Raw genomic sequence first — 17750 nt, forward strand, 5'->3', positions numbered from 1 at the left:
TCTGGAGCAGAAGCACCATGCCGTTTGGACAGCACAGGAAGAACAGCTTTAAGATGATCTATGTGCAGAGTGCTCTGCATGCTGACTTGAGTGGATCCTTCATTGCTGATAGCTGGGAAATGGTTAAGCCGTTTTATGGAACAGGATACCTGAAACAATAGCAATATCCATGGGAAAATAAGCACGTCACGATCCAAATCAAAGCTGGCTTCAGAGTTGTCTGTATGGAAGCAAATGAAGTATCAGGCAAGGTAGAAGCAAATGAGGATGTGTTTTCGACTTGTAAGTTCCTTGAGAACGAGCGCTTCCTTACCAACAGAAATAAAATCCGCTTGTTACGGTAGCGAATCCTCTGTCGCGTTTGCTCATCCTCTTCTGCTTCGCAGGTTGCAAGATACTGCAAGAATCGGCGTTGGTGTCTTCCAGGATAGAGACCATGGAAGGTAAAGGTAAGTGGCAGCGTCTCGGGAGGGTGGCAGCCTGATAACCTTTGATCACATGGTAGTTAAATGTATATGGTTCAAGCAGTGCCTTTGCGAATACTCTTAAGTACCTAAATATATCCGTGTCGGGTGAGGGTGGGTGAGTCGTGCGCTCTGCTTTGGGGAGAAAGGAGTCAACTATGTCTTTTAAGAAATGGCAATAAAAAAAGCCTTTTTTTTCCTGAATTGGCTCCTTCTGTCATGTTACAACAGGCGGGGATTGCTTTGTTTTGTTTGTTTTCGTTGTTTTTCGCTTGTTTGTTTGTTTTTAAGTCGCCTCTGGACTATGGGGGCCGCTGCAGTTTTCCTCTAAATGCCGCGGCGCGAACAGGCGGGACGGCGAGCCAGCCGCAGGGGTTTCTGCGGGGGCAGCGGCCGGGGGCCCCGAGCGCCGGGCTCACATGACGGCCGGGGGCGGCTCCGGGGCTGCCGGAGCTGGAGCTGGAGCTGGCGCCGGCTCCTCCGCCTGCCTCCTGCCTCCTGCCTCCCGCCTCGCCCCTGCCCTCTCCGCTCTCCTCCCTCCCCCCCGTCTGCTCGCCGCCTCTCCCCCGTGCGCTCCTGCAGCTCGCTCGTCCGCCCCGTCCCGGCGCGCTGGGTGCTCTGCTCTCCTCCTCTCCCTGCCGCTCTCCTCCTCTCCCTGCCGCTCTCCCCCTCCGGCTGCTGGGCTGCCGCAGCTGGCGCTGCCTCCGCGCGCCCTGCCTGCGGCATGCCCGGGCCCTTGCCCCCCACAGAGCTGTACGCCTCCGAGCGGATCGTCGTGCTGCTCTCCTGCGTGCTGTCCTTCCTGGGCTCCAGCCTCCTGGTTTGCACCCACGCCCTGTGGCCGGAGCTGCGGACCCGTCCACGCCAGCTCCTGCTCTACCTGTCCCTGGCTGACCTCCTCTCTGCCCTTTCTTACTTCTACGGGGTGCTGCAGGACTTCGACAGGACCTCATGGGACTGCGTGCTGCAGGGCGCCCTGTCCACCTTCTCCAACACCAGCTCCTTCTTCTGGACCATGGCCATTGCCCTCTACCTCTATATCACCATTGTGAGGGGCTCGCCCACGGGCACGGGCTTGCTCTGCTGCTTCCATGTCGTGAGGTGGGTGCTGTCCGCCGCTCCTGCGGGAGCGCGAGGTGCGGGAACCCACCCCTCGGCCAGGAGCCGCCGCCGCYGCCGCGCGCCGTGCGTTCTGCTCCGCGGCGAAGCGCTTGGATGGTTGCTCAAGTCATCTGCCCTTTCCTTAAGGATACTGTGCCCTTCTCAAGTTCCTTTGCAACAGGGACTTTGCTGTCACTTAGCCAACCAGCCCTGCTTAACCCCTCAAATGAAGAAATGGAGATGTGGGAAAAGTTAAAATGATTTGATTAAGATCATGCAGAGAATCTCTGGCAGGAGACAGTGAATCTGGAAGTCCTGGCCCTGCTTTCCCTCTGCGATCTGGTCTGATATCCTAGCAATAATATCCCCAAACTTCTGCTTGCGATACCTGATGGCTGCTGCCGAAGTTCCACATTTGGGATCCGCATCCGTATGTTCCTGGTGTCATTCTGGTCTAATTTCCTCCCCTTTCCCCAGGCAGGTTATTGTAATTCGATCCTGTTGGGAGAATGTAGCCTACAAGCGAGGAGGCTGCTAGAAAAGCACTCTGAAGGTTGTTTTGGCATGTTTGATTGAAAGCAAGACAAAACAGCCCACAGTGTAGCTTTATGTCTCAGTTTCTGCTACTTAGCTGATTTTCCACATCATGTTTAGTAAAAGCTTTCATTATGCAATTTGAGCTTGTGTAGTCATGTGCTACCTCCACAYTGAGCAAAACAGTGATCCTTTAGTCCTCTGTGCTGCCAGGCTTTTCTAATAAATCATATGGAGAATGATGTGTTTTTTCAAAAAAAAAAAAAAAAAAAGTCATTGCGGCAAGCCAAGTAATGAAATTTCTTTAGTCTGTTTCCCTGTCAGATATGTCTAACTGTCAGCTTTTATTTTCAAACAGCATCATTTGGGAGATGATTGAATTAGAGTCGAGTCCAAATAAAAGACGGGCCGTAGAAAACACGTGAAGGCTAAGTGGGAATTGAGGAGGAAACTTGGATTCCTGCCCTGACTGTTTTAATTACTGCTTGACAGCAAGGTCTGCATGTGAGGAAGCCTAGGGTGCTTGCACGTGCATCCGGGTAGACCGGAGTATCGTTGGTGAAGTTGAAGAAGATGCAGTGAGGCAGCACGGGAGTTTGTTAGCTTTTTGTTTCACTTCAAGTGGGCAGGGAGTTGCRCTATGAGGATCACGGAGAAAAGGGAGCGTCAGCAGGGAGCTGCCTGCTGCTTAGGGAACAGGAAAAAGGAGCCYTGACTTCTTCATGGGCTTGCTGACTGCATCAGGCTACATCAAAGAGCTGATGCAAATCTGGCCTACTTGTAATCTTCCTGTCTCTGCTAATCGCTGGCTGTGTGACCTTGGTCTGTACTTCAGCTTCTCCATCTGGTTTAATACTTGTCAGTCTCATCGGATACACAGTGGGGAAAGAAATTTAGCAAGATTCATTGAAATACTGTTGGCTGTAATCTGTGCAGTCCTTCAAAACTGTAAAAAAATCTGAAAGATTACACTAACCCTGTGAGAGGAAGGGAGTATTCAACCTGAATTTCCTCTGGGTAAATTTGCTAGGTTTTACTTTCAGTTCTTTATAGTGTTAAAAAAAAAAAAAAAAAAGCTATGATCTGTTCTTGCAGGGTTGTCTTGGTATTAATACTCAGCTCAATTTGCTCTGTTTAAAGGGCAAAATAGATAAATTTCATCTAAGTCCTATTATCGGGTTCTGCTTCATAAATAACTCCCATTCTGTGCAGAGCCAGTGCTTTATGCTTCTTCCTGCCTTACAAYCTGTATGAAAAGCCAGAGAAAACAAGTGAGGACCTGTTCTCCGCCCATCCCTTCAYGGCACCTCTTCCTTTTTCCTTCCCTGCATTTTTTTATTATTACCTGTCAGTCATTAAAAACAAACTCTGGACATGCTTGAAGGTGTTTTTTCACTTCTCAGTGCCTAAAGTCCTGTTGACTGTTTGTGGTGTTTTTAACCTGAAAAACTTTTGCTACCACACAGTAGAAAYGGCTGCAACTGATATGAAAAGATATTGGTACATATGGTCAAATGAACTGCAGAAAGATGGTGAGGGAGGCCTGCTGGGGGCGAAAGGAAAGGCGGCAAAGGAGAGATGGTGTTTGGGGGATTTAAATATAATAGTTTCCAGTATCTTGGATATCTAAAATAAGTTAAGTATGTCTAGACAAGACCCTGGGAATTTTTTTCTCTTCACCTCCTGGCTTGCCAGCGCAGTCACGCAGTGACCGTTGTGTGAAGAGCCACCCTGTGAGATACTTGTGGAAGGGATTCAAGGCAGGATGGAGTTTTATCATGCCTAAGTTACCTACTCCTCATCAGCAGTTACTCATAAGAGACAAGTGTTTGTAAAGATAAATACCAGGGGTGTTAGTGTCTTACAGTGGATTCTCTTTTAACATTGAGTATAACCAGAGACTGTTCTTCAGCTGAACAGAGTTGTCTAAATATACGTTGGAAGTCAGTACATGAAATTTTCTTTTTAGGGAAACTGGAAAGTTGCACTAGATGAAACCTGCCAGACAGGTTTGTTTCTTCTTGATTCGTGTGGTAACACATGCACCAAGAGCGTGTGTTTTAGAGCTAGTCTGAAGAAGTCTCTTCATAAAGGCTTTGTTTTGTTTTTAAATTTGTGTTGAGCTCAGTTGAGCTTTGAAAACAAGCTTACAGTTGGCTCTGAAAATATTTATGGAGTTGTAAGCTGCCAGTTCTGGCACCCTGAGCATAAATTTCCAAGCTACCTCAGTTGTTTTGGATTTCTGAATATCATGTATCATTTAGTTGGATAATGTTTTCCTTGCTGTGAGTATAGCTGATCCAAACTTGGGGTGAGGAATGGACCAGATCCCATCCCGAGATTGCTCCTCACTTTATTTTTGATAGCAATTGCTGTCCACCTGTGAAATGTTTGCATTTCATCATCAGGCTTTGCAGACATATACGCACACATAAGGTACATATCCATGGAGTACTTGAGGATCCCCACGCTGACTGCATTTAAATGTGTGTGTACTTGGTCCTTTTGAGGAGTCATCCTACAGAATTACACTGTCTTTGGGGCTCAGAGTGAAATTTCTACCTCTTTGTGCTGTCTTGGATCTTTTTTATTCCATCCTTCAGGTATGCCTTGGGTGTTGTGGACCTTCAGCAGAAAGGCTCTGCTTGTCTAAGCTGTGGAGTGTCCCCAAGCCAAGCAAGTGAGTCTTGCCAGGCTGTGTGTCTACATTACTTTTTGCTTCTGTATCTCTTTAGGAGCAAAAATGAGACTAACTAATGATTCTTCTGTTCCTCCCTTCTTCTAGATAGGTATTGATACTTTCCAGCCTTTGGGAATCTCATCTGTGCTCCAGGAGTCCTTAAATAATCTAATCACTAATCTCAGTTTTCCTCTCCAGATTTCTAAAATATTTTTTAAAAAGTTGGAGCTGAAGATCACTGAAATGCCTGATTACTCTTTAGATTCTTTCTAACTTCAAGTTTCTAAACCTTTGTCCTTGGTGTTGGTTGCATCAGCCATCTGATCACAATTCACTATTTTAGTGAAAATTGAAGTGTAAATGAAGCTCGTGTCACATGTGACGGTTTTTTCCTCACTCTTCCTTTTACTAGTAAGATCCTTGAAGATCCTTTTTTCTTTTTTTCAGTTCCTTCCTAGYAGGCTGTTATTTCATGCTGTGGCCTTGCTTACTGTGTCCATATGTACTCATGCTGTTCTTTATGTATGTTCCTGGTAATTTGACCTACTTCTTGTAAGAGTCTCTTTCAGTTTTAGGTCACTGTGGAGATGTTATTTAGGCAAATTAGTTTCTTAATACGGTTCCTCCTTTTTCTTGATACTGGACTAATTTGTGCTTGTGCCCTTTAATACAGTTTAATATGGTTTCTTTAAGGAAGTGCCAGTTCTCTTGAATGCTTATCTTTACCTTACTGGTTAGTTCTTCAGAGTGTTTTGAAATTTGAATCTCTTTGATTATATAATCCTTGTTTTCAGGCAAATCACCATTTTAACCAAAATGGGAGGTTTTGAGATGCTCAGGAACTTTCTTAGCTGCTGGCAATTTTTAGAATGGTTTTGGAAGGCTTGCAGCATGGGATGGACTTCTTAGCAGAAGTGTCTCTAAATAAGTGTACTGGCTCAGCTGTTAGCACTCGGATGTATCTTCTGAAATGTTTTAAATGTGCAAAAGGGTGGACTCTGAATTTTTTTTATAGTGTTATATTAATATTCGATTTGTTTTTTTGTAAGTGAAAACAGACCTTATAAAAGAGAGGGAAGCAGCATATTTCTGAGATCTAACATCATGGGATTATCTCTGATTTTAAATTGGTCTTTGGAACTTGACTAGAGAGACTTGACTTGAGAGTCTGAGGAATGTGAAACCGATTTTAGGAGGAGAGTCCTTCTCGTGTTCTCTGAATGCAGCTGCTCAAAGCTGCCCGCAAAGATGAGCGTGAACAAGGAGGGTGATGAGCAATACAATATTGGCTTTGTTTTCTTTGCATCTGGAGAGACCGGGGGGATTTTGCTGGAAGGTCAATCTGGGTTTTCCCTGAAGCACGTGTGTCATTTTTTGAGGAACTGTCCCTTGTCCCTCTAAAGCCTCCTCAGGACCTTTTTCTGAGGATGAATATGGAAGGGGCAGGTGATGCTTTCAGATGCATTCAGGCCAGCCTTTCGGCCGTGGAGTGATCTGTGAGCAGTACATCATGGGTTAGGATAGGCCTGTGAGGTGGTGGGTATTAACAGCACCCAGGAAGGGGCTGCATGTATTATGTTTGGGTTTGTGGAATTTTTCAGCTCTTGTGCATAGATTTTTGTGGGCAGCCCAAGCTACTGAGTGACTTAATTTGTGTGCGTCATCACAGTTATTTTTCTTCTAGAAAACTTCCCTGTATTTGCATCTGCTGTCAAGAGAGAAGCCAAAGTCAAAACATTGGCTCCAAATTACATGATTTTGGTTCATCTCTGCTTTTTTAGTCTTTTGTCATTACTGTTAGTGCTTTTCCTTTGGAAGAAACCTTCCCCTTGTTGTCCTTCAGAAGTGACCCTCTCACTCTCAAAGTACTGACTACGCTTCCATTTTTTTAATTAAAAAACGGATGGAAATTGTGTTTTTTCTGGACTAGGTGTTGGTGTTCTGACTGAAGAATCTCTTCTCAGTCACGCATTTTCCCTGGGATTCAGAAGGACTAAACTGAGCATGTTCTTGGCTTAACTTTGCTCTTCATTTTCTTTCCTCAGCTGGGGAGTCCCCCTTGGCATTACGGTGGCTGCTGTTGCTCTGAAGAAGATTGGCTATGATGCCTCCAATGTTTCTGTCGGCTGGTGTTGGGTCAACTTGGACGCAGAGGATCGGGTCTTGTGGATGCTGTTAACGGGGAAAGTTTGGGAGATACTGGCCTATGTGACTTTGCCAGTGCTCTACATCCTCATCAAGAAGCACATTAATAGAGCAGTGAGTACTCTGCTGCTTCCCGCTTAGGTTACAGTCTTGCTATGTGATTATGTTCTCCTGTACTCTGTGGAGCACATTAGCAGCTACAYGGGCAGCAATTGCTTCGTGTGCTGGTGAAATGCATCCACCACTGGGAGAAGCTGTGCTGCTGATTCAACAGCCTGCAGCATCATTACACAATGACTTAGCCCAGGAAGAACAAAAAAGCCTTTTGAAAGCTTAAGGGGTTATGGGATGTACGTGGGTGAAAAGTAAATCCTAGAGTAAGAATTGAAACAGGATGTAAAGGACAAAATTCAGCTTTAATCAGTCTTTTACACAGTTCCACTTGTACCAGGCCTGGGTTTGGTTTCTGGACTTGTCTACCCTCAGTCAATGATTGCTTGTATTCATGAGTAGTATTTTGTAATAACAGCATAAATCCCCATTTGGGAGCATGAGCACTATAGTATTAGGCACCATACTCATACACAAAACAAAAAGATACCTAGGGGTTTTCAGACTTCAGAGGCTTATTTGCTGTTATTGCTTGTGAACACAAAGAATCCAGGGATCTGGGACAATATTTGCATAATACAGAAATTAAATCTTTATTGTGAGAGTGGCAGAAGGAACTACATCCAGAGATTTTTTTTTTTTCCTCCAAGTTTCATTAAAAAAGAGAGAAAAAAGGATAAATCTCCTTTTGGAGAATGCTGCCATTGCCAACCTGCTGCTTGTGGTGAAGCTATGGCAGTAGTAAAGGATAAGCACACATCTGGTTAGGGCAGGATCCCACAGATGAGTTGGAAGTAGAAACAGTTTTGAGCTCTTGTAAATACTTGAGAGCCAGTAGCAAGGGTCCTGGGGAAAGGGATTTGGGAAGGGCTTGCTGGTGTCTGTCACCAGTCACCCGRCATAAATTAGACAGGACTCTGTGTTCCTGCAGCTGTCAAAGATAGCAATGTGACRGTCTGGAAACCTGATCCCCCATCCAGCCAGGCTTTTACCCTTATGCTGTGCACCAGGGACTCTTGGGCACTCTGCTCTCCCTTTCACACTCCCAGCCCTGATCCTCCTCTGGGAGCAGTGCTGAGAGCAGGCAGTTGTTGCTTGTGGTTCCCATAATTGGGGTCTGAGGGCTGGGGCAGCAGCAACAGGGCTTTCTGGACTGGAGGACCTTGCCCTTGTCATCGATGGAGATTTTGCCAAGCCTGGTAGCCTGCCCACCAAGCTTCTCTCCTGGCAGGAGATCTCCCACTGCYGAGAAAGAGCAATGGACAGCCAGGGCTGGGTCTGGGGCTGTATTAACAGCTGAAGTAGGTGTTGCAGCAGTGGCTTCTCCATGGTCTGAGAGGCAGGTGGGCAGATGAGAGCAGCTGTTTTGGAGCAGGCGTGCGGGGTGCATGCAAGGGGCTTTCTGAACGGAAGAGCCTCAGTGGGAGTGGGTGGGAAGGTGCATCGATAGACCTCAGAGGGTTTTGACTCTGGCCACCATGCAATGCTGTCACACGGCTCTGTTCTGGAGGAGCTGAGGTGGCAGGGCTGGGAGTACTGGAGTAAGCAAGCACCATGCAGGAAAGCTGTACTGTTCTGTAGCCCCAATGGAAGGAGGAAAAGCTTTCAGTGAGTTAGCTATCCAGAGATTTAACCCTTTGCCCACATTGACATCCTGGTATTCAGCATCATGTGGCCCAGCAGCTGCTGCCTGTGCTGTGTTGACTTTCTCTCCCCCATCCATGAATCTGAGTGCATCCAGCAGCTTCCAGCTCTGTAAGGTCTCATGGGCCTTAGACCTCCAACTTCCCATATAGCACACAAATCCCTGGTTAGGTGGAGTGAAGCTAAGAAGATCTGAGAAAGGTGTGGAAATAGATGTATAAAGGCAAGAACGTCAGACATCAAGGCCTCCCTAAGGCCAAACCCTCAGCCATGCATTTACAAAATGGTAAATCCAGCAATTGGCCAGGCCATTTGACCAGCGAACCTATTTTGTGGAGCACTGTGTGTGTAGTTTCTGTGTGGTTTTGGTTTTGTTTTTTTTAAACATTGTTATAACAGGATTCCTTGGCACTGCATAGCAGTGTAGGTTTATATAATGGTTAATGGAGCACTGAGAAGGACCAGATATCCTATATTTGCTACTCCTTGGCTTCATCAGAAATGTTTGCATTAGCAAGGTCAGAATGTGACTGAAGATCTGTGCTCCATGACTGCATCCCTCTTAACTCACAAGATGCAAAGAATTAGTTTGCTTTGGAAATAATCCCTGGAGCTGAATGTTCTCTGTGTAGCTTTTTGTTCACTTTCTCTCTCTCTCTTCCCCCATCCTCCCCCGTGGAAGCATGCAGCACTGTCAGAGTATCGCCCCATCCTCTCAAGAGCACCTGCGTTTCAGCCCCGGACTTCCATAGCAGATAAGAAGTTGATTCTCATCCCTGTCATCTTCATCATCCTACGCATCTGGAGCACTGTGCGGTTCATTCTGACGCTCTGCAACTCCCCTGCAGTGCAAAATTCAGTCCTTGTTGTCCTGCACGTAAGTATTTGCCTGGTACTGCRTTAGAAGGAAGGTCTGGGAGAAGATCAAGCCTTGTTGCTCTAAATGCCACTTTTGTGCCTAGATGCGGCATGTGCAGGTAAAACACATGCCCTTCGCATGCGGATTGCAAGAGCATCTGCTCCCTCGCATCCAGCACCTAGTGGGATGCCCAGCAATAGCTACTTCAGCAGCATCTAGTGGTCAGAGACAATAGCTGCAGCAGGGCTGTCAGGCAATGCCAGCTGCTGCAGGAAAAGCAGGCTCAGACCAGAACCGCTGGGTGTCTGCCCTTCGGTGGGGCTGCTGGCAGGCAGGGCAGCCTGCGGCTCGCCCAGGCCACCTCCATGTCTATTGGAGCGTCTGACTGCAGGAAAGGCAGTCCTCAAGAGCAATCTGGTTTGCTTTTGGGTGCAAGGTTGACTTTCCAAATCTGCTTTTCTCATTTAAGTGGAAGTTGCTTACTGTTGCACAGCTATCTGCGTGCCCTGGCATGATTTTTGCTCTTCTCTGGGATGATGGGGGGTGCCAGCAGGAATGGCACTGGCTGACTCTTCTCTTGCCCTTGCAGGGAATTGGTAACACGTTCCAAGGAGGTGCCAACTGTATTATGTTTGTCCTCTGTACACGGGTGGTCCGGGCTCGACTGTTCTCCTCCATTTGCTGTCGCCCCTATGACAGCTTGAATTGGCCTTTGCAGAGGTCCAACAGCAATCAGCAGCACCCAGAGCCCTGCAAGAACATGGATGCACCAGACTCCGAGTGGACGAGACCTCTGCTTTCCAGCACCTGAGCCTCRACTGCCCTCACCTCAGTGCTGACTTCATCTTTCTTGGTAATGACCTAGTGTGAGTCTTTCCTCCTGCCCTGCCTGGGCACAGGCTGGTGGTCTGATGTGAGGGGTGGTGGGGAACAGCTGACAGTAGGAAGTGGACAGGAGGGGTGGGGGGGAAAAAAGACTTTCCTGAGAGGTAGGTTTCTGCTGCTGCCATGAGGATTCCCTGTCTGACTCCACAGCAGCTGCACCCCATGGGGCTCCTTTGGGGCAAAAGCATTTATAGGACTGACCCAGCATCTCTCCCGTGAGCTGGGGGAGCATCTGTTACTCTAGTCTGTAAAATGAGGAAATAGACTGCAGTGTTGTCTGGCCCACAAGGACGGGACACCACAGAAGTCGTTCTCCAGTCTCTAGATGTGCAGTTGCTTAGACTACTAGGTAGCACCCAGGGAGAACTGAAGAGGAGGAACCAGTGGTTCCAGATAATGTATGTGTGTGCGTGGTACTTCATATTTCTTCTGTACTTCATGTTTCAGATACGTTTAATGCCCCAAGTTGCATACTCATAAGTAATCCAAGTCCCTGCTACTGCACATCATAGAAGGGAAACAGAGAGTAAATGACTCATCCAAGCTTATGTAGAAAAGCTGCAGGAACAAAAGCTTGACAGCAGCTCTTCAAGGTTTTGGTTATGAGATCAGACACTGGATAATACCCTTGTCTTGTTCTACTTGTTTATGCATCTCGTTTCCTTGGGCTTGACCTCGTGAATGATAATTACAAAACATGCAGTGGTATCAAGAGTTGATCCATTCAAGACCACTTGGGTTTGGGGTGCTGTGTAGGCTTCTGCCTGTGGATCAGATATTAGTAGCACTCTCTCTTCAGTACCAGTGTGCAATCCGAGGAGGTAAAAACCCAGCTGTCCTGACAGCTTAGAACAGCGTGAACTGCCATGTGCTGGGAACTGCAGTCCCTTCAGAAATGGTACCAAGCCCTCTAGACTTCTGCAGTTATACTTACTCTGCAGGTCACACTCCGTCAAAGGGCTGAGAAAGGTGACAAGCCTCTCTGGGTCATGGGGGGCAGCAGGGGTTAAGGATCCCGGAGAGAAAGTTGTGTTAGGTATGGTAGGCCTCCCACATACTTCTGCTTCCTGTCCTCCCTGACCACAAAGCCTGAAAAAACAAAGGGGACTTTTTTAACCAATTGACAGTTCTTTCTAATTTGTATAACTAGCATTTGCTAAAAGAACAGGAGGCTCATGGGGAGAACAGGAGGCCTAGGGAGAGGAGACAGCTGTTAGACTCCCACTGCTCCAAGCACCCAGCTGCTCAAAACCCTCTCTTATTAGTGTGATTAAAATTAAACTAACGACATGTAAAACAGCTGAATGATGTAGTGATCTCATGGGACTGGGCAGAGGTGAGTCCTGTCACTTCCTTTAGTGAAGACTTGGAATTAACTTTATTATGGTATTAGTATATTTAAGTCCTCTTATACACAGAGGACTGTAAACGTGGGAAGGTGGAGTCCTCAAGAACTCATTAGCCCGTTTCAAGGGGCTGGAGAGGGACTTGGTTCTTTAGCATCCCAAGAGCCTCTGAATGGTAGGTGCAAGCATCTTTTATCTCTGGCACAGATGACTTTGAGAAGTTTTGTCTCTGTTAAAGGGTTTTTAAACTTTAGGCAGCTAAGTAGCGATGCTGGTAGTTCAATTTCATGTTAATCCTATGTGGCTTGGAAAGAGGAGCTGTATTGTAGAAAAGCTGGGTGGTAAATCTTAAAATTTTAAGAGAATTAAAACTGTGCTATGTTCAGTTCTTTAGAGCCAGGCCTGAAGAGAGGAAATAAAGTTGTCACTTGGTAACTTGGTATTTAAAAAAAAAAACAAAAAAACCTTGTTCTCAATTCCCCTTTTCTTCATGACAGCAGAGCTCTGAGAAATGCTTTTGGAGGAACACGCAGCTCAATGGAGTTACGTTCTGTGCTCCAGGGATTTGGGGAAGCAAGCTGGTTTGTAAAGGCCAAATATCTGCAATAGCACCTGTGCTGATACAAGTGGAGAGTCTCTGATTATGGAAATCTTCACGTAGGCAAGGCCAGAGGAAGGAAAACAGCCAACAGAAGATCCTAGAGGTGTCTTTAATGCCTAATACTGAAGCTGGCCACAGCCTACATGTAAACAGGGATGCGATAACATGGTTGGCTGGGAGAGGAAGGGTCCGAGCTGGTGCGCAAACTGCTTGGCTGCTCTGGGCAGGTCCCTTCAGGTTTGACTGTGTTTCATTTCGAACAGGTGCAGGATCGTCCTGGAGTCCCACAGAGGGAGCTAGARCCTGGGGAGAAGCTCTGCTGGAGTGACTGAGCAAGCAGAGGAGTTCCCCGCTCCTCCCTGGCGTTCAGATCCCAGCTGCTGCGGTCTTGAACTTTGCTCAGGATCCTCTGGAAGATGCTGTTTGGTGACACTCCAACTTCCCGGTTTTCTTCCCTCTGCTTCCTCTCTATCTCCATCATGAGAAATTGTTTGGGGTTTTGCTTTTCTGTCCAACAAGGTGTTCTTGTGAGTTCTGGGGAGAGCAAATACCATGGTGACAGGAAAAATTTAGCAGCTGCTGTGTAGGACTGTCCTGGGCATGGATTTGAGTCCTGGTGCGAGAAGTCTTCTAGGGGACTCTGGACTGGCTCCTGTTCTTCTCTTGAATGTGGACAGTGGTCTGCAAACGTGTTTCCTGGTGGGGATGGACAATTCGTCTTAATGTTTTGCTCCTCCTCCTGGTGGTCGAGGCGTCCTCATCATCAGTGTTTGTGGTGGCAACATGCTTATTGCCTCCTGGGGAAATCTGAACTCTGGACTCTTGGTGCTGAGGGATATTTAGGTGAACCAGGACAGCCCTCGCCAGCAGCGAGGTGGTGCCTGGCATGTGCTCTGAACTTCAGGCGTCCTCTGCCAAAGCACAGGTTGTGGGGTCTGGTCCCTCCCCAGGGGCATTAAATTGGAGCTGGGGAGGGGATGTTTTTGTTGGTTTGCTGTTTGGAGATACTCTTTTACCCTGTTTACAGCGCCTCTCTCTAGTTGTTTTTAAATATTTTTCTCCAACTTTGACAAAATAAAAGCTTTGTTTCTTTACTGAGATGTTCTTCAAGCATGTTGTGATGGGCCTGTCAGCGCCTTGAAGAGCTGGGATCAGACTGTTGCAATATCTTCAGGTTTCTTGTGTGTCTGTAATTGGGGGGAAAAAAAGATTGACTTTTGAAGACATGCACAGGAAGGAAAATCTGTATCTATTTTTAGAAGACCTTCTTTTCCTAATTTTTTTATATCTATAAAAGCATAAACCTTTCATCAGTTTGAGCAACCTGTTCACCTGTGTGTATTTTACTTAATTCCCGCTGGCCTACTGCTATGAACTGAAAAGACCTGTGAGAAATGAATGTGTGGGTCTTGTGTCCCTTAACTTCAGTTCACCTTATGGATGGGGGCTCTCAAATACATGAGGTGACAAATGTGTAATCATGAGTTTACAAACTGCACTTTCTCCAGATGAGGTCAGGTCGTAAGATAGGTAGGAATTATGTTGGAGAGAGCTGGTGGCTTCCCAGGATTTCCCAGTTAGGAAAATATGTGTATTTTTGGGGGTGGGGAAAACCCTGAGGTAGGTAACCTTGCCTTTGGGCAGGCTGACAGTTGAAGCAACTCTTCCGAAGTTGCCATGTGATTCCAGCCTGTGAATGAACTTTACTCAGAATAGGTTAAAATTTTGCCAGCCACCTCCAACAGCTGGAAGCAGTCGAGACCCCTGGCGCAATAAGCGGTGCTGGACCTTGGCTCTGTTCGCGACTGATTGAGCAACAGTGTCTGTTACTAGGGTTGCACAATGCTTCCCATCTGGGATATCTGCTTCTCTGTGGTTTATAACTGTGCCCCAAATTTAACTGGTTGACCTGAAAATGTTCTCTGCTGGAGGCCTGCCACAGGGCAGGAGAGGAAAGGAGTCCAGATGCTGTCGAGAACAGGCAGAGGGAAATGTTTGTTCTGCTGCGTTAGGTGATTGATGTCTCCTTGCAGTGTTTTGGCKCTCTGGCAGGGGGACTTGCAATGTGTGTTTTGTGTCAGCACTCTGCCTTCCGGCTRCATTACAAGCCTTTGAAGAAAACATTAGTTTGCCCATCAAGGGTTGTCCTTCAGTTTTGCTATCCTAAATGTTGTCATCCCTGAACAGGCCCTTGTCCTTTGGAGCTCCGATGCTCAGTGTGCTCCTACCTGTGGACTAGGAGTTGGTGTTGGAAGGAAGAGCTGTGTGTGCTGTTTTTCAGCAGCTCTCTTGGGCTCTTTGAAGTTCAGAGACAAACATTTTGAGTACATCAAGAGGGAAAGAGTTGGMTGTGTGGGGAGAGTGACAGCTGCCTATTATAGACTATGATAGTGGAGCCTGGGAAGGGRAAGAAAGAAAAGCTAGGGCTGCAAAGAAGGGGGAGCTCCTTAAGTAACGAGAGCTGAAAGGAAACCAGACAAGAAAGATGAGGGAGGACTTGGAGTGGTTGGAAGGGGAGGACAAAAAGTTCCTACAAGAGTTTCGGGACTGGATGGGCAAACAAATATGAGCTGCAGTGAAAACCCCAAATGCAGCAGAGTGGGCTGTGTGGAGGAGACTTGAGTGGGAGGCAGGGACAAACTGGAAAGGGTGAGAAAGAGTGAGCTCTGGACTGAGGGAGCGAATGGCTGGAATGTGTTTACCCACACCTCTTCCCCAAAGCAGGTATTAGAATTTGGTTAAGTTCACCCCTTGCTTGTATGTGCATCTGCTGGTACTGATCTGGTCATTGCAAAATCCCTTTCTCCCCCTTTTTTTTTTCCTCCCTCCCCTCTGGTCTCTGATTCTAGGAGAGAATCAGAGTTCTGTAGCACAGGAGGATTTGGGCAATATCTGTTTTTGTGGAATGTGGAAGTCATGGCTTTAACAAAGCATCTATTTAGAAGAAGAGGATGAATTGTCTTGTGGCTAAAGCAGAGGAGCATCTTCTTGGAAAACTAATTTTTGGTCTTGCCACTACCATCTTTTCCCCTCAGCAGRAAGAACAGTTTCAGGTGATAAAACCAGAGCTGCCAAGCTTGATGTTTRGAAGAGTTATGGTTGCATAACACCAGTTACTCCTGCTGCTCATAAGAGGCACGAACGTCTATTGCGTTGTGCTGAATTCCACGTGTCTTAAGTCCATGCAACCCCCTAGGGAACTGCAGAAATTGATGCAGAGTGGCGTGAGCTGGCTAAAAGCAGGTCTTGGCTGGCACAGCCAGTTTTTCTATCCCGAATAGAAAAATGAGCCTACCAAGGTCCAAAAGAACAGCGTGGGTATTTTGGACAGTCAGATGCTTCTGCTGAACAAAGTACAGAGAGCTTTAATATCCGAGCATTCCCACACTCTTACTGAAATATCTGCTGGATCACACAAGCATGCCAATGGAGAAAAGACCAGATAGCTCCCAGACCAACTTATCTGAGCGTGATATGGTAAGCTTACTGATCTCAATCTGCTCCTCTGTTTTTATTTTGGGGATATGTGTGGGTAGCTGAGGCTTTTCTGAGATGGTCTTTGAGGATAGCTATGGAAAAGGAAGAAGTCTGGCTGGATTTTACCCAGCATTTGCTTTGTGTGGCAAAACAGGGCCTCACTTACCCCTTAGTTCCAGAGCCTCTTGCGTGCTACTATTTACCTGCAAAGTGTGCTTGCTTTATCCACGGCACATTGTCCTATTGCTGGGGTCGAGACTGACATGTCTGCCTCTTGCTTAGTTGGCTGAAAACCATTTATGCAGCTAATAAGGCAGTATCCGTATATGACTTGTTTGCAGGCAAATTACTTATTACCTAAACTATGATCTCACCTTGAGGCTTCAACTGTAGCTCAAGATACTGGATGAGCCTTCAATAAACACACAATTCCTTCCCAAATTGCAGGGGTAAAGGATAGCACAAGAAGAAATTTTATTTAGCTTTTTGTTAAGATGAAAGGGCTCCTAATGGTAGTGAGTTTTGAACATGTGCTGTATGGATCTCTTCTACTAACAATGTCCTTACTGCAGGCGTTGTCATCAACGTGCTGCAGAGTGGCTGACTGCCAGCTCCTTAATCTAACCACCCTTTTTCCATTGCTTATTACTGATGTTCTCAATTGCATCTTCTTCCAGCAGATTTACTCTCCTGGAAACTCTAAGCCTAGTCTCTGAATTATTTTTCCTTCCTTTTGCCAAGGAAATCAAAATTTCTTGGAATCCAGCTTTGTGAGCACGGGCAGTTGGGCTAGGTGCAAATAGTTCCCTGCATACATGCATGGGAACTCTTTCTACGTGGTGGACAAGTGCAGAGGAGAGAAGATGCATCACTGAGTAAATGTCTTCAGGCAAATGCACCCTGTTGGGGAGAAGAGCAGATGTAAGGAGCTTTCATACTTCAATATGTACAGTAGCTGAAATGAGAAATGTGCCTGTAAAATGCCTCTTCTGGCAAACATCTCTGCTGGCACTGTGCTGGAGGGGAGAGCTAAGCAAAGTACAAAATGAATTCAACTCCTAAATATGAATTTGGAAGCTACAAAGATGGTGTTGGTGTTGTTTGGTATGTGCTATGTGATGACATCCAACTGCTCTAAGGAAGAGGGGCCCCTTCTTGAGCCAGATATTGCATGAACCCAGGAAGGAAGAGTCCCCAGCACAGACTTTTCAAAATATGAACAAGACTTAAATCCACAGGAAAAAGCAAGCCTTTGCTGTTGTTCCAGAGGTATTTCTCACTGCCTGTAGTATGCATGCAGTACTGAACTGCCTGTGTGGGCATGGCTGTGACACGTGTCCCTTTAGGWTCTTGGCTGTCTTTACTAGTTATTGGCGCCTATCCTCTCAGCCCAAGTGCAACAGGAGCTGACCTGCTGGAGCAGGCAACAATAATACCCCTGCAATTGCTGTGAAAGTCCAAGGAGAAGCTTCCCTTCACTGATCTCTCTGAGATCACCCAGGTGTCAATTACTGCCTTATGGAGATTGTTACCAGATTCTTGCTGTGACTGGCAAATATTCAGTGTTCTGCCGTTGTAAGCAAATATTTGCTCTCTGATGAAGGACTTCCGATGGCAAATAACCATGTCCTGTTTGTTTTCCTTATGTGTCAAGATTCTTTCTTCAAGCTCAGGGAAGGAGTTTAAAAACCCCTTCACTATGACAGAATGCTCCTTTCGTACAGTTGTTGAGCATCAGAGTGGATGTCCTTCTGCCAAGAGCTCCCAGAAGAGTGACACTGCATCTTTGAAGGGCAGGAATTTATTTTGTGAAACAAGTTTGTCCTTCATGGTGCTTTCCCAGCCGTGGGGCAGAATGGCTTACTTGAGAAGCACTTTGCCTCTTCTGGCCAGAGACCTTTGG

General features: G+C 46.6%; 1 protein-coding gene across 1 annotated transcript; it reads left to right on the forward strand.

Annotated features, from left to right (window-relative positions):
* Nucleotides 1-1092: 1092 nt before the first annotated feature.
* Nucleotides 1093-13602, forward strand: GPR157 (G protein-coupled receptor 157). Its single transcript, XM_026074179.1, has 5 exons — nucleotides 1093-1565; nucleotides 6825-7038; nucleotides 9362-9556; nucleotides 10128-10391; nucleotides 12634-13602. Exons 1-4 carry the CDS (start codon nucleotides 1189-1191, stop codon nucleotides 10347-10349), a joined length of 1008 nt encoding a protein of 335 aa, XP_025929964.1. The 5' UTR covers nucleotides 1093-1188; the 3' UTR covers nucleotides 10350-10391; nucleotides 12634-13602.
* Nucleotides 13603-17750: the final 4148 nt, after the last annotated feature.

The sequence above is a fragment of the Apteryx rowi genome, unplaced genomic scaffold (assembly GCF_003343035.1).
Source record: "Apteryx rowi isolate R43461 unplaced genomic scaffold, aptRow1 scaffold_38, whole genome shotgun sequence".
NCBI lineage: Eukaryota > Metazoa > Chordata > Aves > Apterygiformes > Apterygidae > Apteryx > Apteryx rowi.

Excerpts from the sequence above, each read along its gene's own strand:
- GPR157 (XM_026074179.1), top strand. The coding sequence starts at position 1,189 with ATGCCCGGGCCCTTGCCCCCCACAGAGCTGTACGCCTCCGAGCGGATC. Across the intron at positions 1,566-6,824 it reads TGCTGCTTCCATGTCGTGAG|CTGGGGAGTCCCCCTTGGCA; the intron begins GTGGGTGCTGTC and ends TTCTTTCCTCAG. Across the intron at positions 9,557-10,127 it reads CAGTCCTTGTTGTCCTGCAC|GGAATTGGTAACACGTTCCA; the intron begins GTAAGTATTTGC and ends TTGCCCTTGCAG.